General features: G+C 60.0%; 2 protein-coding genes across 4 annotated transcripts in view; one reads left to right on the top strand and one right to left on the bottom strand.

The window, feature by feature from the left end:
• PTGES (prostaglandin E synthase) overlaps positions 1 to 14,553 on the top strand; it is a 28,839-nt gene extending 14,286 nt beyond the window's left edge. Inside the window, exons 2-5 of one of the 3 annotated variants that reach the window (XM_080669997.1) lie at positions 851 to 988; positions 2,387 to 2,545; positions 5,722 to 5,804; positions 13,869 to 14,553. In XM_080669997.1, the coding sequence (XP_080526123.1) occupies positions 968 to 988; positions 2,387 to 2,545; positions 5,722 to 5,804; positions 13,869 to 14,118 (513 nt within the window). In that variant the 5' untranslated portion in view covers positions 851 to 967 and the 3' untranslated portion in view covers positions 14,119 to 14,553. The remainder of the gene's footprint in view (positions 1 to 850; positions 989 to 2,386; positions 2,546 to 5,721; positions 5,805 to 13,868) is intronic. The other 2 variants (XM_080669999.1, XM_080669998.1) reach the window with 2 other exon arrangements.
• Positions 14,554 to 21,102: 6,549 nt separating this feature from the next.
• PRRX2 (paired related homeobox 2) overlaps positions 21,103 to 25,606 on the bottom strand; it is a gene marked incomplete at its 5' end in the record, with an annotated part of 40,865 nt that continues 36,361 nt past the window's right edge. Inside the window, 3 exons of the mRNA XM_080667972.1 lie at positions 21,103 to 21,563; positions 22,559 to 22,737; positions 23,397 to 23,584. Coding sequence (XP_080524098.1) covers positions 21,428 to 21,563; positions 22,559 to 22,737; positions 23,397 to 23,584 — 503 coding nt within the window. The 3' untranslated portion in view covers positions 21,103 to 21,427. The remainder of the gene's footprint in view (positions 21,564 to 22,558; positions 22,738 to 23,396; positions 23,585 to 25,606) is intronic.

Here is a 25,606-nt window from a genome sequence, read left to right as displayed (position 1 = left end):
GGGGGGTGACCGCCGGCCAGCGGGGTTGTACGGGTGAGAGAACAGGTTCGGAGAGGGAACTGCTCGCCTGCAGCCACACGGCTGCCACCGAAGGCTGGCCCGGATGCCATGCCCGCAGAGTCTGGCTCCAGGGCACGCGGCCAGCGTCTTTGCCCTCCGACCAGTCCTTCCCTCGGTCTCTGTGCTTGGGGCCCAGGCCAGACTCTCCTTGCTGTCCCCTGAGGCAGGCCCAAGGGGGAGCAGGCACAGTTTCTCCTCTTCCCCACTCCCCCGGGGCACCCCTGACAAAGCGAGCAGCGAGCAGAGAGCAGCGTTGCTAAACAACAGGGACAAGATCCCCGCCTTTGCACCAGTCCCGTCCGTGCCTGGGGAAGGGGCCACGGGGGGCCGAGCAAGGCGAGGATTTTGAAACCAGGGTTCCAAGACTCTTAGATGCTTTCCATGGAAGAGCTGGTGGCTCTCCGGGGAAGTTCCCGTAACGAACAATCGAGCTGTTAGCTTGGGAGTCTCTTGGCAAAGTGAAGCGATGGTCAGAGACATGGACGTCTCCTGTGGCTGCGTAGCCAGTGGCCACACATTTGGTGGCTTAAAGCAACACAGATTTACTATCTGGAGGCCAGTTCTGGAGGCTGGACGTCCAAAATCCGTGTCGGTGGCTGACGTCAAGGCGTCCACAGGCCGATTGCTCCTGGGTCCTGGGTGCACTGGTTTCCCAGTCCCTCAGCTGCGGGAGGAGCCTGCATGCCGTGCCCCCCCCTCCCCCCCCCCCCGCCGCCTCCCTCTTCCAGGCGGGAGGTCTGCCTCCTCTGGCCTCACCTCCTTCTTTCCTCCCTCTAATTTGTCTCCACAGGACATCCAAACCTGTGGAGAGCTTTTGCACGTTTATTTGAGCCACACTGTTGACACCTGCCAGGGAACAAGGTCTCCAGGTGCATTTGAAATTGAGCAGAAACGGAAGGAAGGTGAAATGAAGGTGGGAGAACGCCAGGTGGGGATCCGATTAGAGGAGAATTAAGAGTATGCGCTCCCTCAGGTGGTTACTGTTGATCTCCAAGGTGCGGACAGGGCTCGCTTGAGGCAAAAGAAATCTTTTATAAAAGTTTACATGCCTGGGATGTGACTACCACCAGAACCTGCCCCGTTAGGATTTGGGATCAGATCAGCCTGTGAGGTTACTTTCCCCTTTTGTTTGCTTGCAAAGTCTACTGCTGCTCTATTAAGAGGACCTTTGTCATTAAATTGGATTCACCCAAATAATCTAGGGCAGTGGTCGGCAAACTGCAGCTTGCGAGCCACATGCGGCTCACGAGCCGCGGTTTGCCGCTCTGTTGACCAATGAGTTTGCCGACCACTGACCTAGACTCTCGATTCCAATAATTACAGGCTGTTTTTGTTCCTTGTGATTAAGCCCCTATCCCAGTGGTCGGCAAACTCATTAGTCAACAGAGCGGCAAACCGCAGTTTGCCGACCGCTGATCTAGGGTAATCTCCGAATCACATTTTTACCTAATCCCATCTTCCAAGTTCCTTTTGCCCCGTACGGTAACATAGTCACAGGCTCAGGGGGACTAGGACGTGAACATCTGGGGGGCATTTTTTCAGTCTCCCACAAATAGCCAAGTCCCATTGACATAGGGGTGGCTGTGGCTCAGGTATCCAGGCTGAGTCGGGGCAGATGGCTCCGTGCTCTTGCCCACCACCTGCCCTGATTCCCAGAAGGAAGGCGCAGCCACACAGCCCCATGCGACGGATGAGGAAAGTTAAAGAGAAAGCCACAGGCCCCAAATGGCATCGCTCATGCTAACACCCATCTAAGTGCCGTGTCAGCCTCTCCCCGGACCATCGCCTTCATGACCAGGCTGGCGTTGCCCGGTCACGCCCCAGTAGAGCCGTCGGTCCTGGGGGTCCTCTCTACCCTCCTCACCCCCACAGAGGAAGAGGCAAGTCTGTCTGACAAAGCCTTCCCCTTCTCTTCCCCCAAAGAAGAGATGTCCCGGCCTCAGAGCAATCTTTTCTTTCACATTTAGCTCCCTGCCCTCCCCCCGCCCCCTTCGTGATAGAAACACCCTGGATTTTGCCCCTCCTAGCTGCTCGGTGGGAGGTCGCCCCATTCAGGAGTCCCTTCATAAAGCCAATTAGATCTCCAAGTTTATTCGGTTGATTTTTTTTTTTTTTTAACAGGAAGCAGATTAGAAAGTGGGTAAGGGCTTGCCAGGGAGGCGTGGCCCCGGGGACACTCCAGGCTCCCCGCTCTCCCAGCACCTGGGTCAGAAGTTCTGCCGAGGGGCGTGGGCGGTGCTGAGGGCGGACTGGCCCCCTCGCTCTGCCCGCCTCCTCCCGCTCCAGACGCAGCTGCAGGCTCAGCCGCTCGCGCCTCTCCCCGCAGAGCAGAGCGCCCGCCGCCGCCGCCGCCGCCGCGATGCCTGCCCCAGCCCTCGCGCTGAGCGGCCAGGTGCTCCCGGCCTTCCTGCTCTGCAGCACGCTGCTGGTCATCAAGATGTACGTGGTGGCCGTCATCACCGGCCAAGTGAGGCTGCGGAAGAAGGTACGTGCCTCCCGCCCCGGACCCCCCCGGGCGGCGCGGCTTCCCCTCCAGGGCCAGGGTGTGCATGTGCTGAGCGGGCCGGGCCGGGGCCTCTCCCCGGGCTGGCTCCTCTGTGGCCCCGGGTTTCAGCAGGGCCGCACCTTCCTGGCGTCGGTGTTCAGAGGTTTACGCACTCGCTGTGCCACCAGGTGAGTTCCAGGCACGGTGAGACTTGAGACGCCTGGAGCGCGCCGAGCTCTCGGGACGCCGTCCCAGTCCCGGGTGGAGGGAGACAGCGCCCCTGCTCCTCCGACCTGGCGGCTTCCCGGCGCAGATCTGAGATTTGGGTGGGGTGGGGACGGGGAAATAGGGCCCCGAGCGCTTTCAGTGGAAATTCCCAGCTCGCCGGCCAGGTCACTTACAAACCGCCACGGGGGCCGGAGGCCAGGCTGGCGCTCCGCTGAGCTCCCTCGGAGTTTTCGGGAGGAATTCCTCCTCCTGTCCTTGTCCTGAGCCAAACGGCAAAGCAGCTTTGCTCTGGTCCCCGGGCGGGCGGGCGAGCGGGGTCGCTGCTCACACTGGACTTCGGGCAGCTTGTTAGACACGGAGAGGCTGGGGCCACCTGCTGCTCACCCTCCCGGGTGCTTCAGCAGAGGAGTGGTTCCTGGAAAGTGTGTCCCCTCCCCGCCCCTTCGTCCAGTTAAAAGGCAAGGCGACAGGTGAGGCTGGCTGGGCTGGAGCTGGGCTTGGCCTCCTGTGCACAGTGGATGGCCGGGTAGCCCAGTGGTGCCAGGAGAATTAATTCAGTGCCTGGGGCAGAGTAAACGCTCCCCACTTTAGTTCTCATTACTGGCAACAACTGGGTCCCTTCACGGGGGGGCCTCCAGGGGCCTGCCGCCTCGCCCCAACTCGAGGTCGCGTGACGGAAAGGGGACCAGACCCGGCCGGGCGTGCGGGGAAAGATTTCACAAGGCGAGTCGGGTGATTCTGAGAGGATGTTTATTCAAACGGGGCAGTGAGACAAGGACGGGGCCAGTGCAGAAGCAGCAGGAGGGCCGAGGCGGGCGGGGCGGCTCTGACTCCGCAGAAACATTAAAATTCAGTGGTCGGCAAACTCATTCGTCCACAGAGCCAAATATCAACAGGACGACGATTGGCATTTCTTTGGAGAGCCAAATTTTTTAAACTTAAACTTCTTCTAACGCCGCTTCTTCAAAACAGACTCGCCCAGGCCGTGGTATTTTGTGGAAGAGCCACACTCTAGGGGCCAAAGAGCCGCAGGTGGCTCGCGAGCCGCGGTTTGCCGACCACTACGTCAGAGGAAAGACTGAGCCGAGGCGAGCTGCTGTCAGCTCCCTGGAGCGTGGGAAAGGGGGCCCGGGAGGCAGGTTCGGGGCTGGCCCAGGACCAGCGGCCGCTGCCTGTTGCTCCCCTGGTTGGGAGGACGGTGAGGACCCTTCAAGTGCGGGAGAAAGCGAATTCACCGGACAGGAGATTCGAGTGGGTGTGCCCCCCCCCCCCCGCCCCGCCGGAGGGGCGGCTGGCTTCTCGGTCATGAGGGTTTTCTGCTTTCCGAAGGCGGGGTTGTAGGGACACCCCAGGGATCTCGATAGAACGGTCATCAGCTTTTCCAGGTGTGTCCTTTCAGGTCGCCGTCTCCACCGATTGGCCGGCCCCAGGGCAGGAGGGCAGGAGGCACGGAAGCTGGTCTGGTCTCCCCTGGTTTTGCTGCTTTTCTGGGCCTGGAGCTGAAATACATCTGAGGCCTAGATGTTATCTCTGGGAGGAAAGGTCGGGGGAGGAAATGCCACCCTGGGACGGAGGCCTGGCACCGGTTTGCCCATTGCTAGTCACTGGGGCTTTCCGCCTTGGTGACCTGTATCTGCTGTGAATTGCTGGGCCAGTCGGTTCAGCTGTTGGTCTCGGTTTCCCCATGTCCTAGCTTCTTACTCTCCTGCCTCAGAGTATTCCAGCTTCTGACGACGGCCCCGTCTGGTCTGCACTGCTGGGCCCGGTCGGGCTGACCCGTATTCCGGCTGTCTTCAGGGTGACCATCTCCATGACTGTGGGCTCAAAGGCCACCGCCTGTTGAGTGCCGAGACCCTTTAAAGGCTGTCACGGGTCCATGGACTCCATGGAGGGCCAGCAGAGTTGGTGATTCCATGACTTAAGGGGGAGCAGAGAAGAATGCTGGGCATGGGCGCCCCAATCCTGAGACAGGCATCAAGCATGGGCTACCTTCACCTCAGGAGGCAGGGCAGGCAGGGGTAGGCCCACCAGGCAGGACTAACTTGGGGACAGAGGTCACAAGAGTTCTTGGGTCAGGAGCAGCAGGCTTTGCCATTGGTGAACAATTTAGAAGACCTGGTGCTGAAGTCAGATTTGCTGTGGGTTGTGGGGCTGGCTTCCCTGGATGCCAGCGTGAGTGATGGGCATGGGCCTTTAGAGACCTGAGTCTGACCTTAAGTCTTTGCTTCCCATTGGCAGTTCGTTGAATGCCCATCTCCGTCTCACCCCAGGGCCTTTGCACGTGCTTTCCTCGGCCTTGATTGCTGTTGCTTCCGCCCTCCCTTCATCTGGTTAATGTTGATGCATCCTTCAGGCCTCAGCTTTGATGGCACTGCCTCCGAGAAGCCTTCTCGGATTCTCAGACTCAGAGCTCCTGTGAACATTCTCAAGGCCAACCTTGTCTCCAACCTTGTCTTCTCTTTCGTAACACACACCGCCTGGTCCTTCCTGGTTTATCCGACTGTGGGCTTCTCAAGAGCAGGGACAGAGGAGCCTTTGCCTTAGTTTATTATAAGCTGCTATAGGCCAGGCAGCTTATAAATAACAGAATTTCCCACAGTTCTGGAGGCTGCAAGTCCAAGGTCTAGGCTCTGGCAGATTCTGAGTCTGGTGAGGGCTCCTAGGTGGCCATCTTTCTCTGTGTCCTCATCTCTGGGGTCTTTCCCTTCCAAAGGCCCCCCTCCAAATACCATCACCTTGGGGGTAATGTTTCAACATTTGAATTTCCGGGGACACAAATATTCAGCCCATAGCGGCCTTGTTCACGGGGAGTCCCCAGCACTTAGCGCACAGTAGGAGTTCGTGGATGCTGGTGAATGGACACGGAGGTGACCGCGCTGCCGAAGGCCCAGGTGAATATTGGGGGCCGTCCGCCGCGTGAACAGTAATTCTCCGCTGGTGTATTTCAGGCTTTTGCGAACCCCGAGGATGCCCTGAGGCACGGAGGCCCCCAGTATTGCCGGGATGACCATGACGTGGATCGCTGCCTCAGGCAAGTACTGCCGGGCCTGAGCCTGGCCCTCTTTTGCACACGGGGGTGGGGGGGGCATTTGGGGGCTGAGGCCTCTGCCTTCCTGACCCCCTAGGGCTGTTCTACTCTACTCGTTGATTTGATTTCTGATTGTGGAAAAGTAACACATGCTGATGGCTCGGGATCCAAGGTTAGGGAAGGGTGTTCTGTGAACAGCCAGTCTCCGTGCCCCGCCGAGCTCCGGGCCCCGCCCAGTTCTGCTTACAAACGCATGCGCTGAGCTTTGTGGGACGCACCCCCCCCAAAGGACCGCCCGCTGGTCTGTCCGGTGCCTGTTGTCACCACCGCAGCGGTTGTTTCACGTCAGCTCGTGGAGGGCCCGTTCGCTGTGCCGGCGCCACCCTGCCCGTCATCACTCTGCTGAGGGGAGGGCCCTGGGCTTCCCGCTGAGTCCCTGCGATGGGTGTGTAGGCTGTTCTTACTCTTTCTCTTGTGAGCAGACCCCTCATTGGCCTTTGTCTGTGCATGTGAGCAAAACTACAGGATGCAATCTAACGGTAAGAAATATTGCCCGGCCGGCGGGGCTCAGTGGTTGAGCATCGACCTCTGAACCAGGAGGCGGTCAGGGCTCCATCCCCAGTGGGGGGCGTGCAGGAGGCAGCCGATCAATGATTCTCTCTCATCACTGATGTTTCTGTCTCCCTCTCTCTCTCCCTTCCTCTCTGAAATCAACAAAATATAGTATAAATACATATACAGACACACACACTGCCAAGCACTAGGTGAAAATTTATGCCACATCTTAAAAAAAAAAAAATTATGCCACATCTTGGTTTTATTTTGCAGTTCTTTCATTCCGAGTGAAGTTGAACATCTTTTCCTATGCTGAGTACCCCCAGTCACTCAAAAACAATATTTCTTATAAAAATCAGAACGACTCATTGTCGACAATGTGGGTAATGTTGACAATACATGGTGAGGGGGGTGCGGAGGAAAGCCACTCATGATTCTAATCAGTTAATATTTTCTTCTATCTCTTCTTTGTCTTCTAGGTCTAAATGTTTTTCATAAAATTAGGCATGCATTGTATACCTAATTGGGGGGGGGTGGAATCTGCTTTTTTTCAGTTAACATTATTTCAGGAGCATTTTCTATGTCAGTAAATATTACTCAGAAGTGATTCTTTAAAACAATGGCTGTGTGAAATTCCATCAGAGACTAAGGGTGAAGGGTTAATTTCACGTCACCAGTCTCAGCGTTGGACTTGTGGGCAGTTTCCGCTCTGCTGTTTTACACGGGGAACTGGAGAGGGAGGGGTGCCCCTCCCCGGGATGGGGGTTGCCAGCGGAGTTCCTTGGAGAAGTGGGGAGGATGGGGACGAACCCTCACATAGGGTTTCTGCATCACAGGCAGAGGTGGGTGGGGGCACGGTAGGGTAATAGAGTATTTTCTTTTCTTTTCTTTTTTTTTTTTTTAATATATATTTTATTGATATTTTACAGAGAGGAAGGGAGAGGGATAGAGAGCCAGAAACATCGATGAGAGAGAAACATCGGTCAGCTGCCTCCTGCACACCCCCCACTGGGGATGTGTCCCACTGGGGATGTGCCCGCAACCAAGGTACATGCCCTTGACCAGAATCGAACCCGGGACCCTTCAGTCCGCAGGCCGACGCTCTATCCACTGAGCCAAACGGGTTTCGGCTAGAGTATTTTCTTAACAGAAAGTCTGTTTTTTATTTTCTTATGGTTTCCTTGGCCATTGAAAAGAGTATACACATCCTTGTGGCTTAAAAAACGACAGAAATGTGTAACGGAAGACGTGGAACTCTTTGCTATTTTGCCTTTTTTAGTGCAACTACCGTGTGTGGTCCTTCATATCGACCCGTCATCCCGAAAACACTTAACGAGCACCTACGGTGTGCAAGGACCCTTGGCTGAGACCTGGTTGTGCTTCAGGGAACAGAAGCCTTCCCCATACTCGAATCCGTCCTGGGGACCGTAGCCCACCCGCACCCCGGGTTGGTGGGACCCCCTGGGCAGTGGAGGACATGAGTAGTCGAGGCAGCAGCTGCCAAGGCGTGGCAGCCCGCGCCAGCTCCCAGCAGCCACCAAGGAGACGTTTGCTTCTCCCTGGGCTCGGGTTCTAAGTAGCCACGCCTGCTTGTGGGGCAGGAGGATCACATGGGCTCCCAAGCCCTTGGTGATGTGCACTGGCCATAACCTTGCCCTCGAGAGACATTTCCTCCCGCCCCGTTCAGTTTCTCCTCCTGGCCAAGATTACCCACCATCGGCAATAGTACTGCTGCCCGAGTGGGGGAGACTCACTCCAGCACCTTTTGAGCGCCTCGTATGTCGTGATGGTCTATATCCAGTACTTACTGGGGACCTGCCATGCCAGCGCCGGGGTCCTGGGTCCCCGCCCCCCGCCCCCTCGCTTCACATCAATAACATCGCGGAACCCTGAGGGCGCAGAGCTCAGAGTCCGCATCCTGTGGTCCCCTCCTGGGGAACTGGCTGGAACCAGGTTCCGGAAAGGAAGATGCCCCGGAGGTGAAAGCGGGTTAAATATTAGACCGGCCTCCACGGCGGGCGCAGGTCCGCCACCCTTCTGCACCCCAGGAAGGCCCTCGGGTCCCGGTTCTCGGAGGACACACGTGCCTCGCGGATGAGCGCGTGCTGGGGCCCAGTGTGAGCCAGCCCTGGGCCCTGGGGAGCCAGCCTCCATGTGCAGCCCACCTTCCCAGCCAGTCCTCCCCGGTCTCCGGCAATGCGCATGTTGGGAAGTTCTGAGTGTGTGTGGAGGCTGCAGTGAGGGGTGTCTGAGTGGTCCCCGAGAAGGAAGACAGACGCTCGACAAGCTCTGAGCTGTCTGACTTGGAGTGTGCAGACCTAATCAGCGGACTGCTTTGCCAGGAGCGTGGGCCCCCAAATCTCCCCCACCGCATTGCTTTCGGGGGTGATGAGCTGAGGCCCAGGGAGGGAGGGAGCTCCTAGCCTAGGCCCTCCCTGGCCACGGCACTGGCAAACGCTTATTCGTTTGGCCAAGGTGGCTGAGGGCCGTCAGAAGTCTGGCGAAACCCAAAGAGGGTGAAATTAGCTTTAACACGCGTGTCCCAGACAGGACTGGTGGTGGTGACGATGGGACAGAGGAGGCAGCTGGCTAAGGAGCTCCTGCTCAGTGACAAGCGCTTCCCAGGTCCCAGCCGCTCGGCCCTGCCAGCGCCTTCCAGGGGGGAACCGCTCCCGTAGAGGAAGAAGAGGTTCGCAAGGCCGCGGAGCTCATGCTGCCCGCTGTGGCGCCCAGGCTGGCACGGCCCTGCTCCTGTAGGCCGTCCCTCCGCACGGAGGCCTGGACTCTGCCCTATCTCTGCCTTTGCCACTAAGCAGCCTTTCTGTGGCCTCAAACCTGAAGTCAAGGAAATCGCCAGCATGTACGGAGGGCAGGGCAAGGGGAGGGGGACCTGCCGTGGCCGCCAGCATTGCCTCTGGGGGTACCTAGGTCTCCCTCTCCTTACCCATCACTGCCACCTGATGCTGGGAGATGCAGCCGGTGCTGGGAGATGCAGCCGGTGCTGGGAGATGGAGATGCAGCCGGTGCTGGGAGATGCAGCCGGTGCTGGGAGATGCAGCCGGTGCTGGGAGATGCAGCCGGTGCTGGGAGATGCAGCCGGTGCTGGGAGATGCAGCCGGTGCTGGGAGATGGAGATGCAGCCGGTGCTGGGAGATGCAGCCGGTGCTGGGAGATGGAGATGCAGCCGGTGCTGGGAGGTGCAGCTGGTGCTGGGAGATGAAGATGCAGCCGGTGCTGGGAGATGGAGATGCGGCCGGTGCTGGGAGATGGAGATGCGGCCGGTGCTGGGAGGTGCAGCCGGTGCTGGGAGATGGAGATGCGGCCGGTGCTGGGAGGTGCAGCCGGTGCTGGGAGATGCAGCCGGTGCTGGGAGGTGCAGCTGGTGCTGGGAGATGGAGATGCAGCCGGTGCTGGGAGATGCAGCCGGTGCTGGGAGATGCAGCCGGTGCTGGGAGATGCAGCCGGTGCTGGGAGATGGAGATGCAGCCGGTGCTGGGAGGTGCAGCTGGTGCTGGGAGATGAAGATGCAGCCGGTGCTGGGAGATGCAGCCGGTGCTGGGAGATGCAGCCGGTGCTGGGAGATGCAGCCGGTGCTGGGAGATGCAGCCGGTGCTGGGAGATGGAGATGCAGCCGGTGCTGGGAGGTGCAGCTGGTGCTGGGAGATGAAGATGCAGCCGGTGCTGGGAGATGCAGCCGGTGCTGGGAGATGCAGCCGGTGCTGGGAGATGCAGCCGGTGCTGGGAGATGGAGATGCAGCCGGTGCTGGGAGGTGCAGCTGGTGCTGGGAGATGAAGATGCAGCCGGTGCTGGGAGATGGAGATGCGGCCGGTGCTGGGAGATGGAGATGCGGCCGGTGCTGGGAGGTGCAGCCGGTGCTGGGAGATGGAGATGCGGCCGGTGCTGGGAGGTGCAGCCGGTGCTGGGAGATGCAGCCGGTGCTGGGAGGTGCAGCTGGTGCTGGGAGATGGAGATGCAGCCGGTGCTGGGAGGTGCAGCCGGTGCTGGGAGATGCAGCCGGTGCTGGGAGGGGTAGCCGGTGCTGGGAGGTGCAGCCGGTGCTGGGAGATGGAGATGCAGCCGGTGCTGGGAGATGGAGATGCAGCCGGTGCTGGGAGATGGAGATGCGGCCGGTGCTGGGAGGTGCAGCCGGTGCTGGGAGATGCAGCCGGTGCTGGGAGATGGAGATGCAGCCGGTGCTGGGAGATGGAGATGCAGCCGGTGCTGGGAGATGCAGCCGGTGCTGGGAGGTGCAGCCGGTGCTGGGAGGTGCAGCCGGTGCTGGGAGGTGCAGCCGGTGCTGGGAGATGCAGCCGGTGCTGGGAGATGGAGATGCAGCCGGTGCTGGGAGATGGAGATACGGCTGGTGCTGGGAGATGCAGCCGGTGCTGGGAGATGGAGATGCAGCCGGTGCTGGGAGGTGCAGCCGGTGCTGCAGGCTGCTCCTGGGGAGGGTGGGCCTGGTGCTGCTAGAGGACTGTCCCTGCAAGTTCAGTCTCGCAGGAACTGGCCTTGGATGACTTCTACCTTAAAATAGTGGTGGTTCTTGGAATGACACGTTTTGCCCAAGTGTCCCTGGTACGTGACTCTGTCCATGTCTCAGTTCAGATCCTGGGCCGGGAGGAAGGGATCATCTTGCATCATCCCTAATTTCCCCTTGTCTCCCGTCTTTGGCACCACTGTGGTTTGAGACATACCAGAGAGAGGAGGGAGGAGCGGGGCACCCGAGGGGCCGGGGCCGAGCCTCAGGCTTTTCTCAGCTCCCAGCCCCCCTCCTTCCTCACCGCTGGCCTCTGAGTCTTCCAGTCCCATTGCTGGCGCCAGGAGTGGGGGTCAGCACCCACGGCATGGCTTCCCACCCCCTCCTCCCCCCCCGCCCCCGCCCCCGTCCCACTGGGCAGAGCAGGGCCCAAGCCTCCCTCCCTTACCTTTCCCTCACCTGTTCTTGGGGATTTGGCCAACTCTTTTTTTTTTTTTTAATATATTTTATTGATTTTTTTACAGAGGAAGAGAGAGGGATAGAGAGTTAGAAACATCGATGAGAGAGAGACATCGATCAGCTGCCTCCTGCACGCCCCCTACTGGGGATGTGCCCGCAACCCAGGTACATGCCCCTGACCGGAATCGAACCGATGCTCTATCCACTGAGCCAAACCGGTTAGGGCTGTTTGGCCAACTCTTAACTGCTTTCTACAAAAAGACTCACTCGTAAACTGTAAAGAGAGACTTTAAGGGAAAGTGAATGAATGGGTTTCAGATGCTGGTGATGATTCTCCTGTAGCTTTTGGAGACCCACGTGTGCGGATACTTTTCCTTAGAGAATGTGTCCGAGAGCCAGCGTGGCCTGGAGCACGGCCGGCGGCCGAGCAGCCCAAAGCTGGCCTGCGGGCGCATCTGAGAAGGCAGGCTCTCGGGAGAGGACGATGCTGCTGGGAAAAGAGGCGGTGGCAGGAGAAGGGCAGACCAAGTGTGAGAGGGACTGACTCCAAACAGAAGCCCCTGCGGGTCTGCAGGCGCCGAGCAGGGCTGTGGGGTCAGGGCACTGGGCGTCACTCACAGTAGGGTCGCAGGAGTCAGAGCTGACTCAACACACGTAGCACACGTGACAGCTGTACTCATGCAGGTGGCATCATTGCATGGGCAGACACACCACATGCTGGGACAGACACACTGACATCATCTAAAATGGGTTTTCCCAAAACCCTGTGGGGGTGTCGGCATTACAGCTCCATCCCAGAGGGTGGAGCGATTTTAGAGGCGCGCTCAGCCTCCTGCCTGTAACGCACAAGGAGGGTAAGGGACTCGGAGCGGCCCCGGTCCTGGTTCCCTCTGTCCCTCCTTCCTGTGGCCCGGATCCTGCCAGGCCTCCTCTCTGGCACAGCAGGCAGCGCCCCCACCCCCACTCGGGGAGACCTGCCGCCTGGAGGCTTACTTTCCTGTGGCTGCTCCCAAGCTCGAGATTCCAGAGAAGAGGAGAAGGCAGTTTGGCCTCAGAAAGGTCCAGGCCCCGCTGGGCTTACGGGAGCTTTCGGACACTCAGGTTGAATTCCAGGCCCCTCCCCACTCGTCCTGCCTCGCTTTCTCCCACGCACCACACTCCAGCCACGCAGCTAACTGGTCTGTGCCTAGACCGTGCTGCTCATTCCCACCTCGGAGCCTCTGCTCTGCCAGACCCTCCCCCGGAGAATGCTCCCCGGGTGGCCCACATCCTTCAGGCTTTGGGGCAGACCCCACCTCCCCCACCACACCCGCCCTGCAGAGGCCCCTACAGCGCTGGGTGGCCCAGAGCTCGGGTCCCCTCCCTGCCCTGACAGCCCGGGTCCTTTCTGTCAGGCCACGCACCACGGCCCTCCACTAAGGCTCCTTGTGATGGGAGGGAGGACAGGGTGCTGCAGCCCTCACCACCTGGGGGCGGGGCGGGGCAGGGCGGGGCACATTGGTTCCGCCTGGGGCGGGGCTTCTGCTCCTGAGTCCCTGCGCCTACATGCATCCCGCCCTGTGGCCCTGCGGGGAGTCAGGGCCCGTCCTGCGGGGAGTCAGGGCCTGTCCTGCGTGGCGGGGAGGGGGGTATCAGGGCCCGTCCTGCAGGGAGTCAGGTCTGTCCTGCGGGGAGTCAGGGCCCGTCCTGTGGGGAGTCAAGTCTGTCCTGCGGGGAGTCAGGTGGGAGTGGGTTCCTGTTATGTGAGCTCCCAGCATGCCCTTGGGCTTCAGTCACTTGCTCAGTCCCCAGTGCACGGGCCTCGATCTCCCCACCTCCACTAGCAGGAGGCCTGGGAAATGTGAACCACGCTCTCTAGCAGGAGGCCTGGAAAATGTGAACCACGCTCTCTTCCGCGGCCACTATGTACAGCAGGTTATACACAGGCCCGCCCCGCCCCCCACTCACCCACACTTTATTTAAACAAAGAGGCGGGACAGCACGATGACACGGAGCCCGCCAGGGTCGGCAGCGGGTCGGCTCCAGCCGCGGAGGCTGTGATGTTGTCCCTGCGTGGAGGGGACTTGCTTCGACTTAGGGCAGAGGAGCAGGCGTGGATCTCAGACGCCCGCCCTTGGCTCTCTCCCATCCCACCGCGAGGGCCCAGGGACCCACCCGCACGTGGACAGAGGTCGCCTCGAAGGAGCCCGGCCTTGGTGGTGCAGGGCACGGGCCTGAGTCAGACCCAGCTCTCACTCAACCCTTCGGAGCCCCAGTTTTCCCGCCTGGGGTCCCAGGCCAGCGGGCAAGGTTGGGGAGACCGGCCGGGACGGGGTCCTGGGGAGCCCCAGGCTTGGAAAGAACCCCGCCCCGCCGCCAGGCTCAGCCCGTTCTCAGGGCTGCTTCTTCAGCCGCCGCAGGCGCCAGCTTGGGCGTCGCTGCTCACTTCTGGGGCAGCACTTGCTCTGGCCACGAGCGGACTTGAGTCTGGCGCCTGGCGATGCTCCGCCGTGGCCAGGGCCTCGCAGGCAGGGCCCAGCGTCGGCGACGTCCCCAAAGCTGTCACCTGGCTCACCGCACCCCCTTGCCTCCCTAGAGCCCACCGGAACGACATGGAGACCATCTACCCGTTCCTGTTCCTGGGCCTGGTCTACTCCTTCCTGCAGCCCAACCCCCTGGTGGCCCGGATGCACTTCCTGCTCGTCTTCCTGGGCCGCATGGTGCACACCGTGGCCTACCTGGGGAAGCTGCGCGCGCCCATCCGCTCCCTGGCCTACACGCTGGCCCAGCTGCCCTGCGCCTCCATGGCCCTGCAGATCGCCTGGGAAGCAGCCCGCCACCTGTGACCCGCGGACACCTCCGCGCCAGCCCGCTGGCCGCCAGCCCCCGGGGCCCGTACTTGGGGAACCGGGCATCCCTTCAAGATTGGGATGGGCCCCGGGACCTGGTTTCCTGGCCGCCTGCTGAGCGTGGGCGCCTGGCCCAGTGGCCTGTGTGTGTCCCTTGGACTCCTGGGTGAAGTGGCCACTTGGAACCGCTTGGAGATGGCTGTCAAGATGGATAGACAGTTGCTCAGCCGGTGTGGCTCAGTGATTGAGCATCAACCTCTGAACCAGGAGGTCACGGTTCGATTCCCGATCAGGGCACATGCCTAGGTTGCTGGTTCGATCCCCAGTGGGGGACGTGCAGGAGGCAGCCGATCCATGATTCTCTCTCACCACTGATGTTTCTATCTCTCTCCCTCTCCCTTCCTCTCTGCAATCAATAAAAATATATTTTTTAAAAAAAGATCGATAGACAGTCAATCCCTCCACTCAAATAACAGCTCAGAAAACATTGCGGCCTCGCTCCCGGCCTCAGGCCAGGAAGTGACAGCTCAGGTTGCTCACCCTCAGGCCCTCGGGATGCAGAGCTACGGTAAACGCGGACTTCTCAGACCCTCCCCAGAGGTTCTGGTTCGGCCCGTCTAGAGGGGAACCTGCACACCTGCATTTTTAGGAGCTACCCCCCGAGTCCCAGCCTTGGTCAGGCCTGGGAGCCACGCCTGTTCCCTCCAGAGGCCCAGGGCCAGCCAGGGTGTGGCTGCCATTTCTGTGCTCCCCACATTCCTTTGCCGCATCCTCCTCGGAGCAGGTGCCGGTGGGGGGCCCATGGTAAGGTTGGCCTTCTCTTCCTGAGGCTGTGGCTGCTCAGGGCTGTTAGTCAAGGACGATGGGCTTTGAGTGACCAACCTCTTAAAGGGACTTTCTGGTCTTTCAGTCTCTGCAAGATTTGAAAATTGCAACTGTGCCCCCCGAGGGGAATTATGGGTCTCTCCCAGGCTCTTGTCCTGGGACATGGGTGGCCCTGTTCTAACCACTGCACCCCACGGCCTCACTTTCCCTACCCCCCTCCCAGCCCTGCCCTTGTCTCCAGCACCTGGGAAGCCTCTCTCTGTATCTGGACATGTCCGTCTCCCACTACTCTGCAGCCTCTGAACTTCCCCAGGGGACTGATGGAGTGGGGGTGTTTCCTGGGGGCACACTGGGGGTTCGGGGGACTCCAGGCCTCACTGGAAATCCCCATCAGCCCCTACCTCGCAGTGCCAGGAGCACAGAGCTGGCAGCAGGTAACACTGCCCCCTGGTGGTGAGATGAGCCTCCTCTCTTGGGCCACAGCTGCACATTTGGAAACAGGAAGGGCAGGATCATGTATTAAGTGCCTGCTGTTTGCTCTGACTGCCCACCCAGAACCTGGAGGGCCCGGGGAGAGGCAGGGAGGGGCAGGCCCAGGGTGCTGTCCAGGGGCAGGGGGCAGGAGCTGAGGGATTTTTCCCTGTCCCGTCCGGGGCAGACTCCACCCTGCAGGATGGGACAGGGCTGGCAGGGGCTCCTGGAAGCTGCTGTGCCTGCGTCTCGACACGGGACCCAGGAGACAGCCTGTCTCCCGGCAGCAGCACGTGAGCACAGCAAGTGAGACGCCTCAGGTAGGGGGCCTTGAGGCAGCCCACTCGGCCACCCTCCGAGGCCAGCTTGGACGCTGGTACCCTAGGAGCCAGGTGCTCTTCCAAGACACCCGAGAGGGGACCCCGAGGCCATGTCCGTTGACCTTGGGCACCAGTGAGTTCTGGCCTCATCCCTTCATCTGCATCACGCACGCCACCCAGACTTGAGCCGACCCTCTGGGGCGGCCTCCTCCCTCCCGCCCCAGGGTCAGAGGTGATAGGAGGTGGAGGGAGGATGCTGGGCAGCCGCCTGGGGGCCTCTGGGCTGCAGCCCTGAGCTGAAGACAGGACTTTGGGCTGAGCCCAGGCCTGGGAGGCTGGAGCCCCCCAGTGGGGCCCGATGTCTGGGGGCAGCTTCTCCTGGGCTGAGGCCACCCACAATCGCAGGTCCCTGAGAAAAGTCACTGTTCGCGTTAGGGCCTATAGCTTTCCAGACTCTTCCACTATGCATAGTAAATATACACGGAGTGGCCAGATCATGATGATCTCTGAACGCATAATAATCTGGCCACTCAGTGTACTTCTCGTGAGTACCTCATTTATTTGATATCAAAGATACTATAAATCGTGCACCTGATCCGTTTTCCCCTTTGCACTGACTGATAGAAAGCTTAGGGCAAATAGGTGGCTGATCTCCAGCAAAAGTCTAGAATACTTTTGGTCCCCATTTGAGATACAAATGCATTGAGTGGCCAGATTATTATGCGTTCAGAGATCACAATAATCTGGCCACTCAGTGTATGTGTGCATGTTATATGCAATGTGCATGCTATCCTATATAATAAAGAGCTAATATGCTAATTAGACCGAACAGCAGAACGACCGTCCGGACGACCTTCCAGAAGACCGTCCAGGCAACCTGCAGGACGGAGCCGGGGCTGCGAGGGCTGAGCCCCTTGCACGAATTTCGTGCATTGGGCCTCTAGTATTTACCTTTGTGCATATGACGTAGATGCTTACACTGTTACACTGTTTGTGTTATAGACAGGGATACATTGCCGTGTCTGAGCACCTCCTGCAGAGAGAGGCTGAGGGAGGTCCCGCCGGCCCACGCTGCTCCCTGGAGGTCCTGCCCCGTGGCCGCCTGGGCCACCAAGGTTGCTCCTCTTGGTAGCTGTGCCAACCGGGACTTTGAGTAGCTTCACTTTCTAAAGTCTGATTATAAAAATAATAGAGTTTTCCCTTCCATGTTGCCATATAAAGTCGTAACATTGAATGGGTCTTTTCAACGACCCACATCTCCCCGACCTCTGCTGTGTCTGCCGACCGGCCAGGACTTCCCTTGGGTTTTTAAGAGGTTGACACTAGAGTGTAACCCTCCTTGGAATGCATCTTCCCTGGCAGGGAGGAGGGTGAGCGGAGGGTACTGCTGCAGGGACAGCGGAGGGAGGGAGTGTCTGAAGAGTCTGGGGTTGGAGACAGGGGGGTTAAGGATGGACAAGGAGTGATGGTGGAGCCTCAGACACCTGGGCTGGTGATGGAACTCCCTGGGAGCCAGAGGAGGCTTTAGACCAGCCGTGGGCAAACTACGGCCCGCGGGCCGGATCCGGCTGTTCTATCCGGTTCTCTTGCTCTCCCCTCCGCTCCTTTACTTTGAATTTATATTCGTTCACACAAACACTCCATCCATGCTTTTGTTCCGGCCCTCCGGTCCAGCTTAAGAACCCATGGTGGCCCTCGAGTCAAAAAGTTTGCCCACCCCTGCTTTAGACAGAGGAGGGACATGATCAAGGCTGGGTTTTAGGGCAGGTCATCTGTCGGCTTGTGCAGAAAGGCCTGGAAGGAGTAAAGACAGAGGCTGTGACTCTGGTCTGGCAGATATTTGGAGCAGAGGCTTCATCTCCTCTGTAGAGGGTCTGGGGTTCATGGCAGAACGGGGCCAAGCCCATGGTGGGACCCCCAAGCTCCACGCCCACCGGTGTTAGTTTTCTGTGCCGTGTCACAAGCTGCCACAAACACAGTGGCTTAGAGCCACACCATCTGTGACCTTCCAGGTTCTGTAGGACCTCTGCTCGGGGTCTCACACGGCTGAGGTCTCCGTGGAGCTCAGGGTGCCTTCCAAGCCCATTCAGGTTGTGGGCAGCGTTCAGGTCCCTGTGGTGTAAGACTGAGGGCTCAGCGGCCAGCGGCCACTCGCCCACAACAGGCTGTTTGCCTTCAGGACCAGCACGAGAGCGTCAGAAGGAAACACCCGGACCTTCTGTTAAGGTCTCACTGGTTAGGCCAGGTCCACCCAGCGTCGTCTCCCTTTTGATTAAGTCACAGTCGCCTGATGAGGGTCCTTAAGGACATCCGCTCAGTCCCTTCATTCTGTTGAGCCTGAGCCACGGGTGCCGGGGTCCCTGGGCAGGGAAAGTGCGGGGTTCCCCCAGGACAGTGCGTGTTTTGACTTCCTCAGACTCCACCCTTGCGTGTGCTCTCCCACCGTCAACACCAAGGCCCCCGTTTATGGAGGGGGACGTGCCAGCAGCCCTGGGCAGAGCTTAGGTTTTGTCCCCACTTGCAGAGCAGGAGGCCCCGTCCAGGGAAGCGCCCCGCCCCAGGGAAAACTCGGGTCTTCGTGTCTCAGGTTTTGGGTTTCCCAAGAGCCAGACTGCCTTTCTTTCCATTGCTCTCTCTCAACTCAAGTTCCTTTATTTCAAACAAAAAGCAGAAGCCGATACACACAGCGCCCTCTCCCAAATTCCGGAACAAAGGGCAGCGAGAGGGGCTCCCGAGGCCTCCCAGCCTGGGACGGGACTTGGGTACCTTCTCCTCATGGAAAATTATATCCCGGGCCTGGTGCCCGGGAAGCTCCCACACAGCCTGTAATTAGGGCCGCATGCAATGCGACAGCAATGTTTGCATATATTTTCTCTTACGGGGAGGGCCCCCGGCCCCCTCCCTCAGCGCCCCGGAGCAACATGTGTAAACAATTAAGCCGGTTTGTTTTCTCTAGAGCGCTTGGGAGGAAATGACATTGACATCCTAGCGCCCCACGGCAGGGCAGCGCCTCTGTGGGAACCCGCCCCCGGCTCTTTCCAAAGCTGGCATTCTTGGGACCTGCCTTCCAGGCCTCAGCTGGAGCCCCCACCCGGTGGGACCCCACCCCTGCTGCAGGCAGCCTCAACCTGGCCGTGCTTCATGGCACCCTCCCTTTGGGCTGCAAATAGAAAGACGGGGTGCGCCTCCCTCTGAGCCCCGAGTCTCTCCTTGCTTGGCAGCGCCTGGGTGGGCCTGTTCACTTGTGCTCCCGGGTTAGTGCTCAGACACTCTCTCTGGCGGGCCCTGTGTGCCCGCCCTTCGCTGTGCAAACCCCCTGGGTCGGGGGGTGGGGGTGGGGGCGCGAGCTCCTTGTGAGGGAGGACCCTGCTCAGACCAGGATGGCCCCAGCTCTTGTCTGGGTGGAAGGGCAGGCCAGCATCTTCCAGAGACTTCTACCTGCAGGGCTTCTCTCCAAGGTGACTTCCTCCCATGTGCCTAAGCCCGACCCTGGCCCTCTGGCCTCTGCCTGCTCTGTCAGCCCATCATCTCGTCATCAGCCGTGTCCCCCGTGTGTCCAGGATCCAGATCTGCCCATCCTGCTCCCATCTGGCTCGGGCTGCTGCCCCCGCTGCCTGGACATCTGCCCCGGCCTCCGCACACACAGCCTCCTCCCCACACAAACCCCCCTCCGTGGCGCCCCAAGGCCAGGCTGACATCCAAACTTTTAGGTCTGCCCACACAAGTGCCACCGAGGTACCCCCTGCTCCTCTCCTTCACTCCACACCAGGAGACCCAGCCCTGCAACTGGCCCGAAGAGGCCGCTTCTGGCTTGCCCAGGGCCTTCACATTTGTGTCTCCTGAGCCAGAAACACTGTTCTTCCTCTTCTCTTTAAGGGACTCTTCATCCTTCACCCGGACACCTCCTCCGGGAAGCCCGCCCGGATGCCTTAGACGACGCTTGGGGCCCCCTGTGCTGGGTGTGGCCCCTGCAGCCAGGGACCCTCTGTCAGATCTCTGCTCTCTCCGCAGGGCCTGGGGTAGGGCCTGCACCCAGCAGGGGTTTCATGACGTCTGTTCAGTGATAAATGGCAGGTGAAGGCCCAGAGAGCACTTCCCGGAGGCAGAGGCCCAACGGAGCGAGAAAGCACAGCTCCCAGGTCTCGCCCAGCTCCGGCCTGGCCCTCGCAGTCCGGTGGGAATGCCCCCTCCCTGGCTCCGCCCAGCCCGAGCTCCCTGACCCCAGGGGTGCCCCACACGCTCCGGCCGGCCAGAGTCCCAACCACCCAGCCACAGGACGTCACACAGCGCGTGGCCCCACGTGCCTGCACCTCTGAAGGGGGCCGAGCTCCGCCACCAGGACTGTTTTCATGGCAGAATTCCAGGGGGAGAGCAAGGAGGACCTTCAGGGGTGAATTCGGGGAGAAGGGAGAGGGGTCCTTACCTCGCTCAGGGCTATAGTCACCATTCCTTCTAGAACAAGAATGGGGACCGTCCCTCACACAAGGCGTGTCGTGTGGCTTTGACCTGTCTGTGGTCATCCAGAGGTAGCCCGTGGGTGGGAACGGTGGCCCTTGGGGACACTCTGAGGCCGTGCGGGTTGGCAGACAGAGTATCGACCCATCGGGGCGTGACCACAGTGTCACTGTGAGGGCCACCCACCAGACGGGGCTGACCATCTCCGCACCCTCTGGGGTCAGGGCATGCTGTCCTTCCTGGGGCTGACGAGGTTACGGAACCGACCTTGACCTTCCCTGCAGGGTGCGCCCCTCCGAAGGGGAGGCGAAGGGCCAGGGCAGGGGCTGCTTCAGACACTCCCCTCGCACCCCGCAGTTTTCTGCGGCTCCTCTTCATTGGTGTCACTGCTGGTGACACGTGTGTCCTCTGTCACCCCAGTTACCATCTGCAGAAGGGTGGGTTCGGGCCTTGGGAGAAGGCCTTCTGGTGGCCTTAGCTGTCAGGACCCCTGCTCTGTCCTGTGGGCCCTGGGGCCTCCACTCTACACCCCACCATTTGTCCAGGCCCCTCCCCAGGCAAATGCTCAGGGTCCCACGCTTTTAGGATACCCAAGAGCAAGGAAGTTCATGTCCGCATCTGTCCCATCCACCCTGCCCCCTGCCACAGGGCAGAGGGCTCACTCCCTGGCCAGAGAGGGGAGGAGTCCTGCTCACAGCCACAGAAACCCCAGGGCATCCGTGGGGTCCAGGGCGGGTCTCGGCCTCCTGTCCCACTCCCACCCCTGGGCTCTGCAGGCGAAGGAGACTTTGTCCAGGAGCGGCAGACAGGGCAGCTGCCTGCTGGCTGCGGTCCCAGCGGGCCCAGGCCAGGGCTCCGCGGGCTGGCCCCCTTGGCCTTGCTGCCCGTAGCTGCCCTCCCACAGCCTTTTGGGGCTTAAACCATTTTTTATTTCTTAAAGACAAAAGCTATTTGGTTTTAATACACAAAGTAAGTGAGGTCCTTGGTGAGCTCCTGTTCACCTTCCGGCCCAAACCCCTGCCAGGGTCACGGGCGAAGTCTCCGGCGGCCGGGGACCAGGGCTGAGCTGGGCTCGGCTGGCGTCTCAGCAGCCTCTCAGGCCCAGGGTCCGGGCTGGAGGGAAGGGCCGGGAGGGCCCACCCAGCGGGCCTGGGACGGGACAGGAGGAGGTCGCTCTCCTGCATCTGCCCTCTCCTCGGCTGTCGACCAGGAGGCAGCGGTCCGGGTGGCAGGGCTCAGTTCACGGTGGGCACCTGGCTGTGGTGCAGGCTGAACTCCTTGGCCTTGAGGCGGAGGCTGGCGATGCTGTTGGCCATGTTGACCCCCGGGGCGGCGGGGCTTGAGCCTCCGGGGCTGTAGGGCGGCACTGTGCTGGGGGCGACAGGAGACACGGGATGCATTTGGTGTGGCTCTCAGTCCCGGGCCCCAGCCCTGGGGCACGGAGCCACATGGGGATTTGTGGGGATTTCTCGCTGGACCAGGAGCTTCCTGAGAGCAGGGCCTGGGTCCCGTCCACCCCGGCGCGGGCACGGGGCCTGTGCGCAGAGGACGGGGTGAGTGCGCACACGCCTGGGTGTAGGGTGCCTTCAGTGAGTAAGGACAGGCTGGGGCAGCTGGGAGACAGGCCGGCATCACTAGGACCTCACCGTGCACCACCGGTACTCAATGCCACAAGCTGACTGCTGGGCTCACCTTCCACGAGACCGAGGCTCCTGCAGAGCCGCTCACAGACTAAGGGGCGGATGGCGCCCCCTGGAGTTGTGGGGAACAAACACAGCTCCCCAGCCCTCTCCCTCTTCCGTCACCCTGCCACCTCAGAGGCTTTTTCTAGCTCTGACCTGGGGTGAACTGCCCCAGAACTTGGCCCTGGACCCAGCCAGGTCCCCAGGACAGGGAGGCCATGGTCCCAGTCCTCCAGCCCCCGTTTCTGGCCAGGAGGGTGGACACAGGGCGAGGGGCTCTCGCGCCTCGAAATCCCGCGGGGTTCCAGCTGCCTGAGAGCGACGCGGGTCCTTCCCTCCAGACAGGCCTCGTTGTCTCGCCCTTCCGCACATCCGTGTGCACATGTATACACGTGCACATGCACACTCCTGTGCACTCCCAGGCACACGTGTGCACTCACAACCGTGCACACACACTGACGTGGAAATGCACACACTCATGTGCATACATGTTCACACTCATGCAACACACGCATACTCCTACAACACCCACGCGTGCACACCTGAGAGCACACGCCACGCACTTGCCCGCCTACCGCGTGATGTGTCCCCGCTGCCAGGGGATGCTGGAAGGAGCCTGGGCCCTAACCCACCCTGGGGACCCCTGGCCACGCGCCTCCTGGCCTGAAGGGGGCCGGCCCTCACCTGTAGGGGGACGAGGCTGTCCAGGAGAGATAGTCTGGGTTCAGGGCGGTGGGCCGGGGGGCCACGGGCTGCTCGATGGCGGCCTCCTGGCTGTAGGACTTGAGCAGCGAGGCAGAGCGGTTGGCCAGCATGGCCCGCTCATTCCGGCGGAACTTGGCCCGGCGGTTCTGAAACCAGACCTGGGGGTGGGAGAGAGAGGGGAGCAGGGTGCGGCGGCTGTGAAGGGGACCCAGGTCCTTTTGGACCCAGCGTGTGCCTCTCTGCTACCAGCCCTGGACTGGCAGCTTCCCCTCTCCGAGCCTCGGTTTCCTCATCTGGAAAGTGGGGGTGCTGGGCCATACCTGCTGCTGGGTAAGCGTGTGTTGGAGAACGGGCGCGTGAATGAATGAAGGATGAATAAATGCGCACTTGGCTGTGGTGAGGTTATCATGAGAGGTGCATGCTGAGCACTCAGCTCTGAGCTGGCACGGAGTGAACACTTAACACTTCAAAACGACTTTATCGAACCCCTTTGTGGCAGGCCCTGCTCGAAGCACTTTACAAACGCAGGAACTCCTTTTTTAAAAAATTTAAAAAATGTAGTAACCCCTTTAATTCTCAGGAGAGCCCTATAAAATGCACCCACATGGTCCTCGTTTTCCAGGGAGGCCCCGAAGGCACAGAGAGGTTAAGCAACTTGCTGTAGGTCACACAGCTAGCGAGTGGCAGGGCTTGGCTGTGAACCTCAGCCTCTGGCCTCAGATGTCTCTGCCCTTAAACATCTCACCTCGGCAGCTCCCTACCCCTGAGTGAGTGGGGGCTGCACGGCCCACGGGCGGCCCTGGACGGCAGCGCTCACCTGGACGCGCGCCTCGCTGAGGTTGACGCGCCTGGCCAGCTCCTCGCGCACGAAGGCGTCGGGGTAGTGCGTGCGCTCGAACACGCGCTCCAGCGCCTGCAGCTGGCTGCTGTTGAACGTGGTGCGGTTCCGGCGCTGCTTCTTCTTCCGCTTGGTGGCGCCGCCGCGCCCGGGGCTGGGACACTCACCTGCGGGGAGGACAGGGTCAGCAGGTCAGCAGGGCAGAGGACAGCGCGGTGGGGGCCTGAAGCCCCCCAAACCGGCCAGACGCCCCTGCACCGCCAAGCTCGAACAAAGGCATTCAGGCACCTGCTCAGCAGTTTGCATTGAGTTTTTTTTTTTTTTTTTTTTAATATATATAGTTATTGATTTCAGAGAGGAAGGGAGAGGGAGATTGAAGCATCAATGATGAGAGAGAATCACTGATCAGCTGCCTCCTGCACGCCCTACACTGGGGATCAAGCCCACAACCCGGGCCTATGCCCTGACCAGGAATCGAACCATGACCTCCTGGTTCATAGGTCCATAGGTCCATGCTCAACCACTCAGCCAGCCAGCCAGGCTTTCTTTGTTTTTGTGTTTAAAATATATTTTTACATGCCCTAGAGCTCAGTGGTCGGCAATACGCGGCTCGCGAGCCACATGCGGCTCTTTGGCTCTTCCACAAAATACCACGTGCGGGCGCGCACGTACAGTGCGATTGAAACTTCGTGGCCCGTGTGCAGACGTCGGTTTTCGGCCTGGGCGAGTCTATTTTGAAGAAGTGGCATTAGAACACTCAAGGGGCCAAAGAGCCGCATGTGGCTCGCGAGCCGCGGTTTGCCGACCACTGCCCTAGCTGGTTTGGCTCAGTGGATAGAGGATCAGCCTGCGGACTGAAAGGTCCCTGGTTCGATTCCGGTCAAGGGCACATGCCTGGGTAATAGGCTTGATCTCCAGGAGGGGACATGCAGGAGGCAGCCAATTAATTATTCTCTCTCATCATTGATGTTTCTAGCTCTCTCTCTCCTCTCCTTTCCTCTCTGAAAAAAAAATATATATTTAAAATATATATATATAATAGATATTATATATATATATACTTATTTCAGAGAGGAAGGGAGAGGGGAGAGAGAAAGAGACTGAGATGCTCTGTCCACTGAGGCACCAGCTAGGGTGGCCCTGAGCTCTTTACTTGGATGACGCTCTAGGATGGATGGTCCAGCCCCAAGAGCGGGAGCACCGGCCTTTAATTCACTCCTTCGTTCACCCATTCGTCCATCCAACACATATTCACTAGGCACCTGCTGTGTGGCAGGCTCCGCACCAGGGCCCAGGGGTGTCGTGGTGAAAAAGGGCAACCAGCCCCCCTCCCCCATCCTGTGGAGCCAGGGGACAGGCACCTGCGGCCATGAGGGACGGCTGGCCTGGCAGGGAGGCTCCAGGAGACACCTGCGCGTCCTCACACCGTCCAGGCTCTGGGCGTGGGCGTGGCGAGCCCTCCACTGATTTTGCTGTTTAATTATAATAACACGTAATGAAGAGCAGCAAGGGTCCCCGGTCACGGGGTGTGCTGCACGCAGGCCCCTCAGCACGGTAGGTCATGGGTGCTCAGAGGAGTCCTACATCGACGTGCCGTTATCCCATCACCCCACCTGACAGAGGGGAGGAGGAAGGAGGATGCTCGGCTGCTACTCCCACAGGTACCTTTTACCCAGGGGAGGAATGCTGGCCCGTCCTCCCCCAGGGCCCAGCTCACTGCCCACTCCTCCAGGGAGCCCTCCCTGACCACCTGAGCCCACATGGGAAACCCTCCCCCCCACTCCATCGAGCTCACCCGGCACTTAGAACCAGCATTGCCCAGTTCAGCACTTCCGTGTGTATCTGACTTTCTTACTAAGAATGTGTATTTTAGCCGAAACTGGTTTGGCTCAGTGGATAGAGCGTCGGCCTGCGGACTGAAGGGTCCCGGGGTTCGATTCTGGTCAAGGGAATGTACCTTGGTTGTGGGCACATCCCCAGTGGGAGGTGTGCAGGAGGCAGCTGATCAGTGTTTCTCTCTCATCGATGTTTCTGGCTCTCTATCCCTCTCCCTTCCTCTCTGTGAAATATCAATAAAATATATTAAAAAAAAAAAAAAAAGAATGTGTATTTTAGCCCCGGCCAGTTTGAGCTCAGTGGATAGAGCATCAGCCTGCGGACTGAAGGGTCCCAGGTTCGATTCCGGTCAA

Source organism: Plecotus auritus, assembly GCF_963455305.1.
Source record: "Plecotus auritus genome assembly, chromosome: 5".
NCBI classification, from domain to species: Eukaryota; Metazoa; Chordata; class Mammalia; order Chiroptera; family Vespertilionidae; genus Plecotus; species Plecotus auritus.
This window is presented reverse-complemented; position numbering and strand designations above follow the sequence as displayed.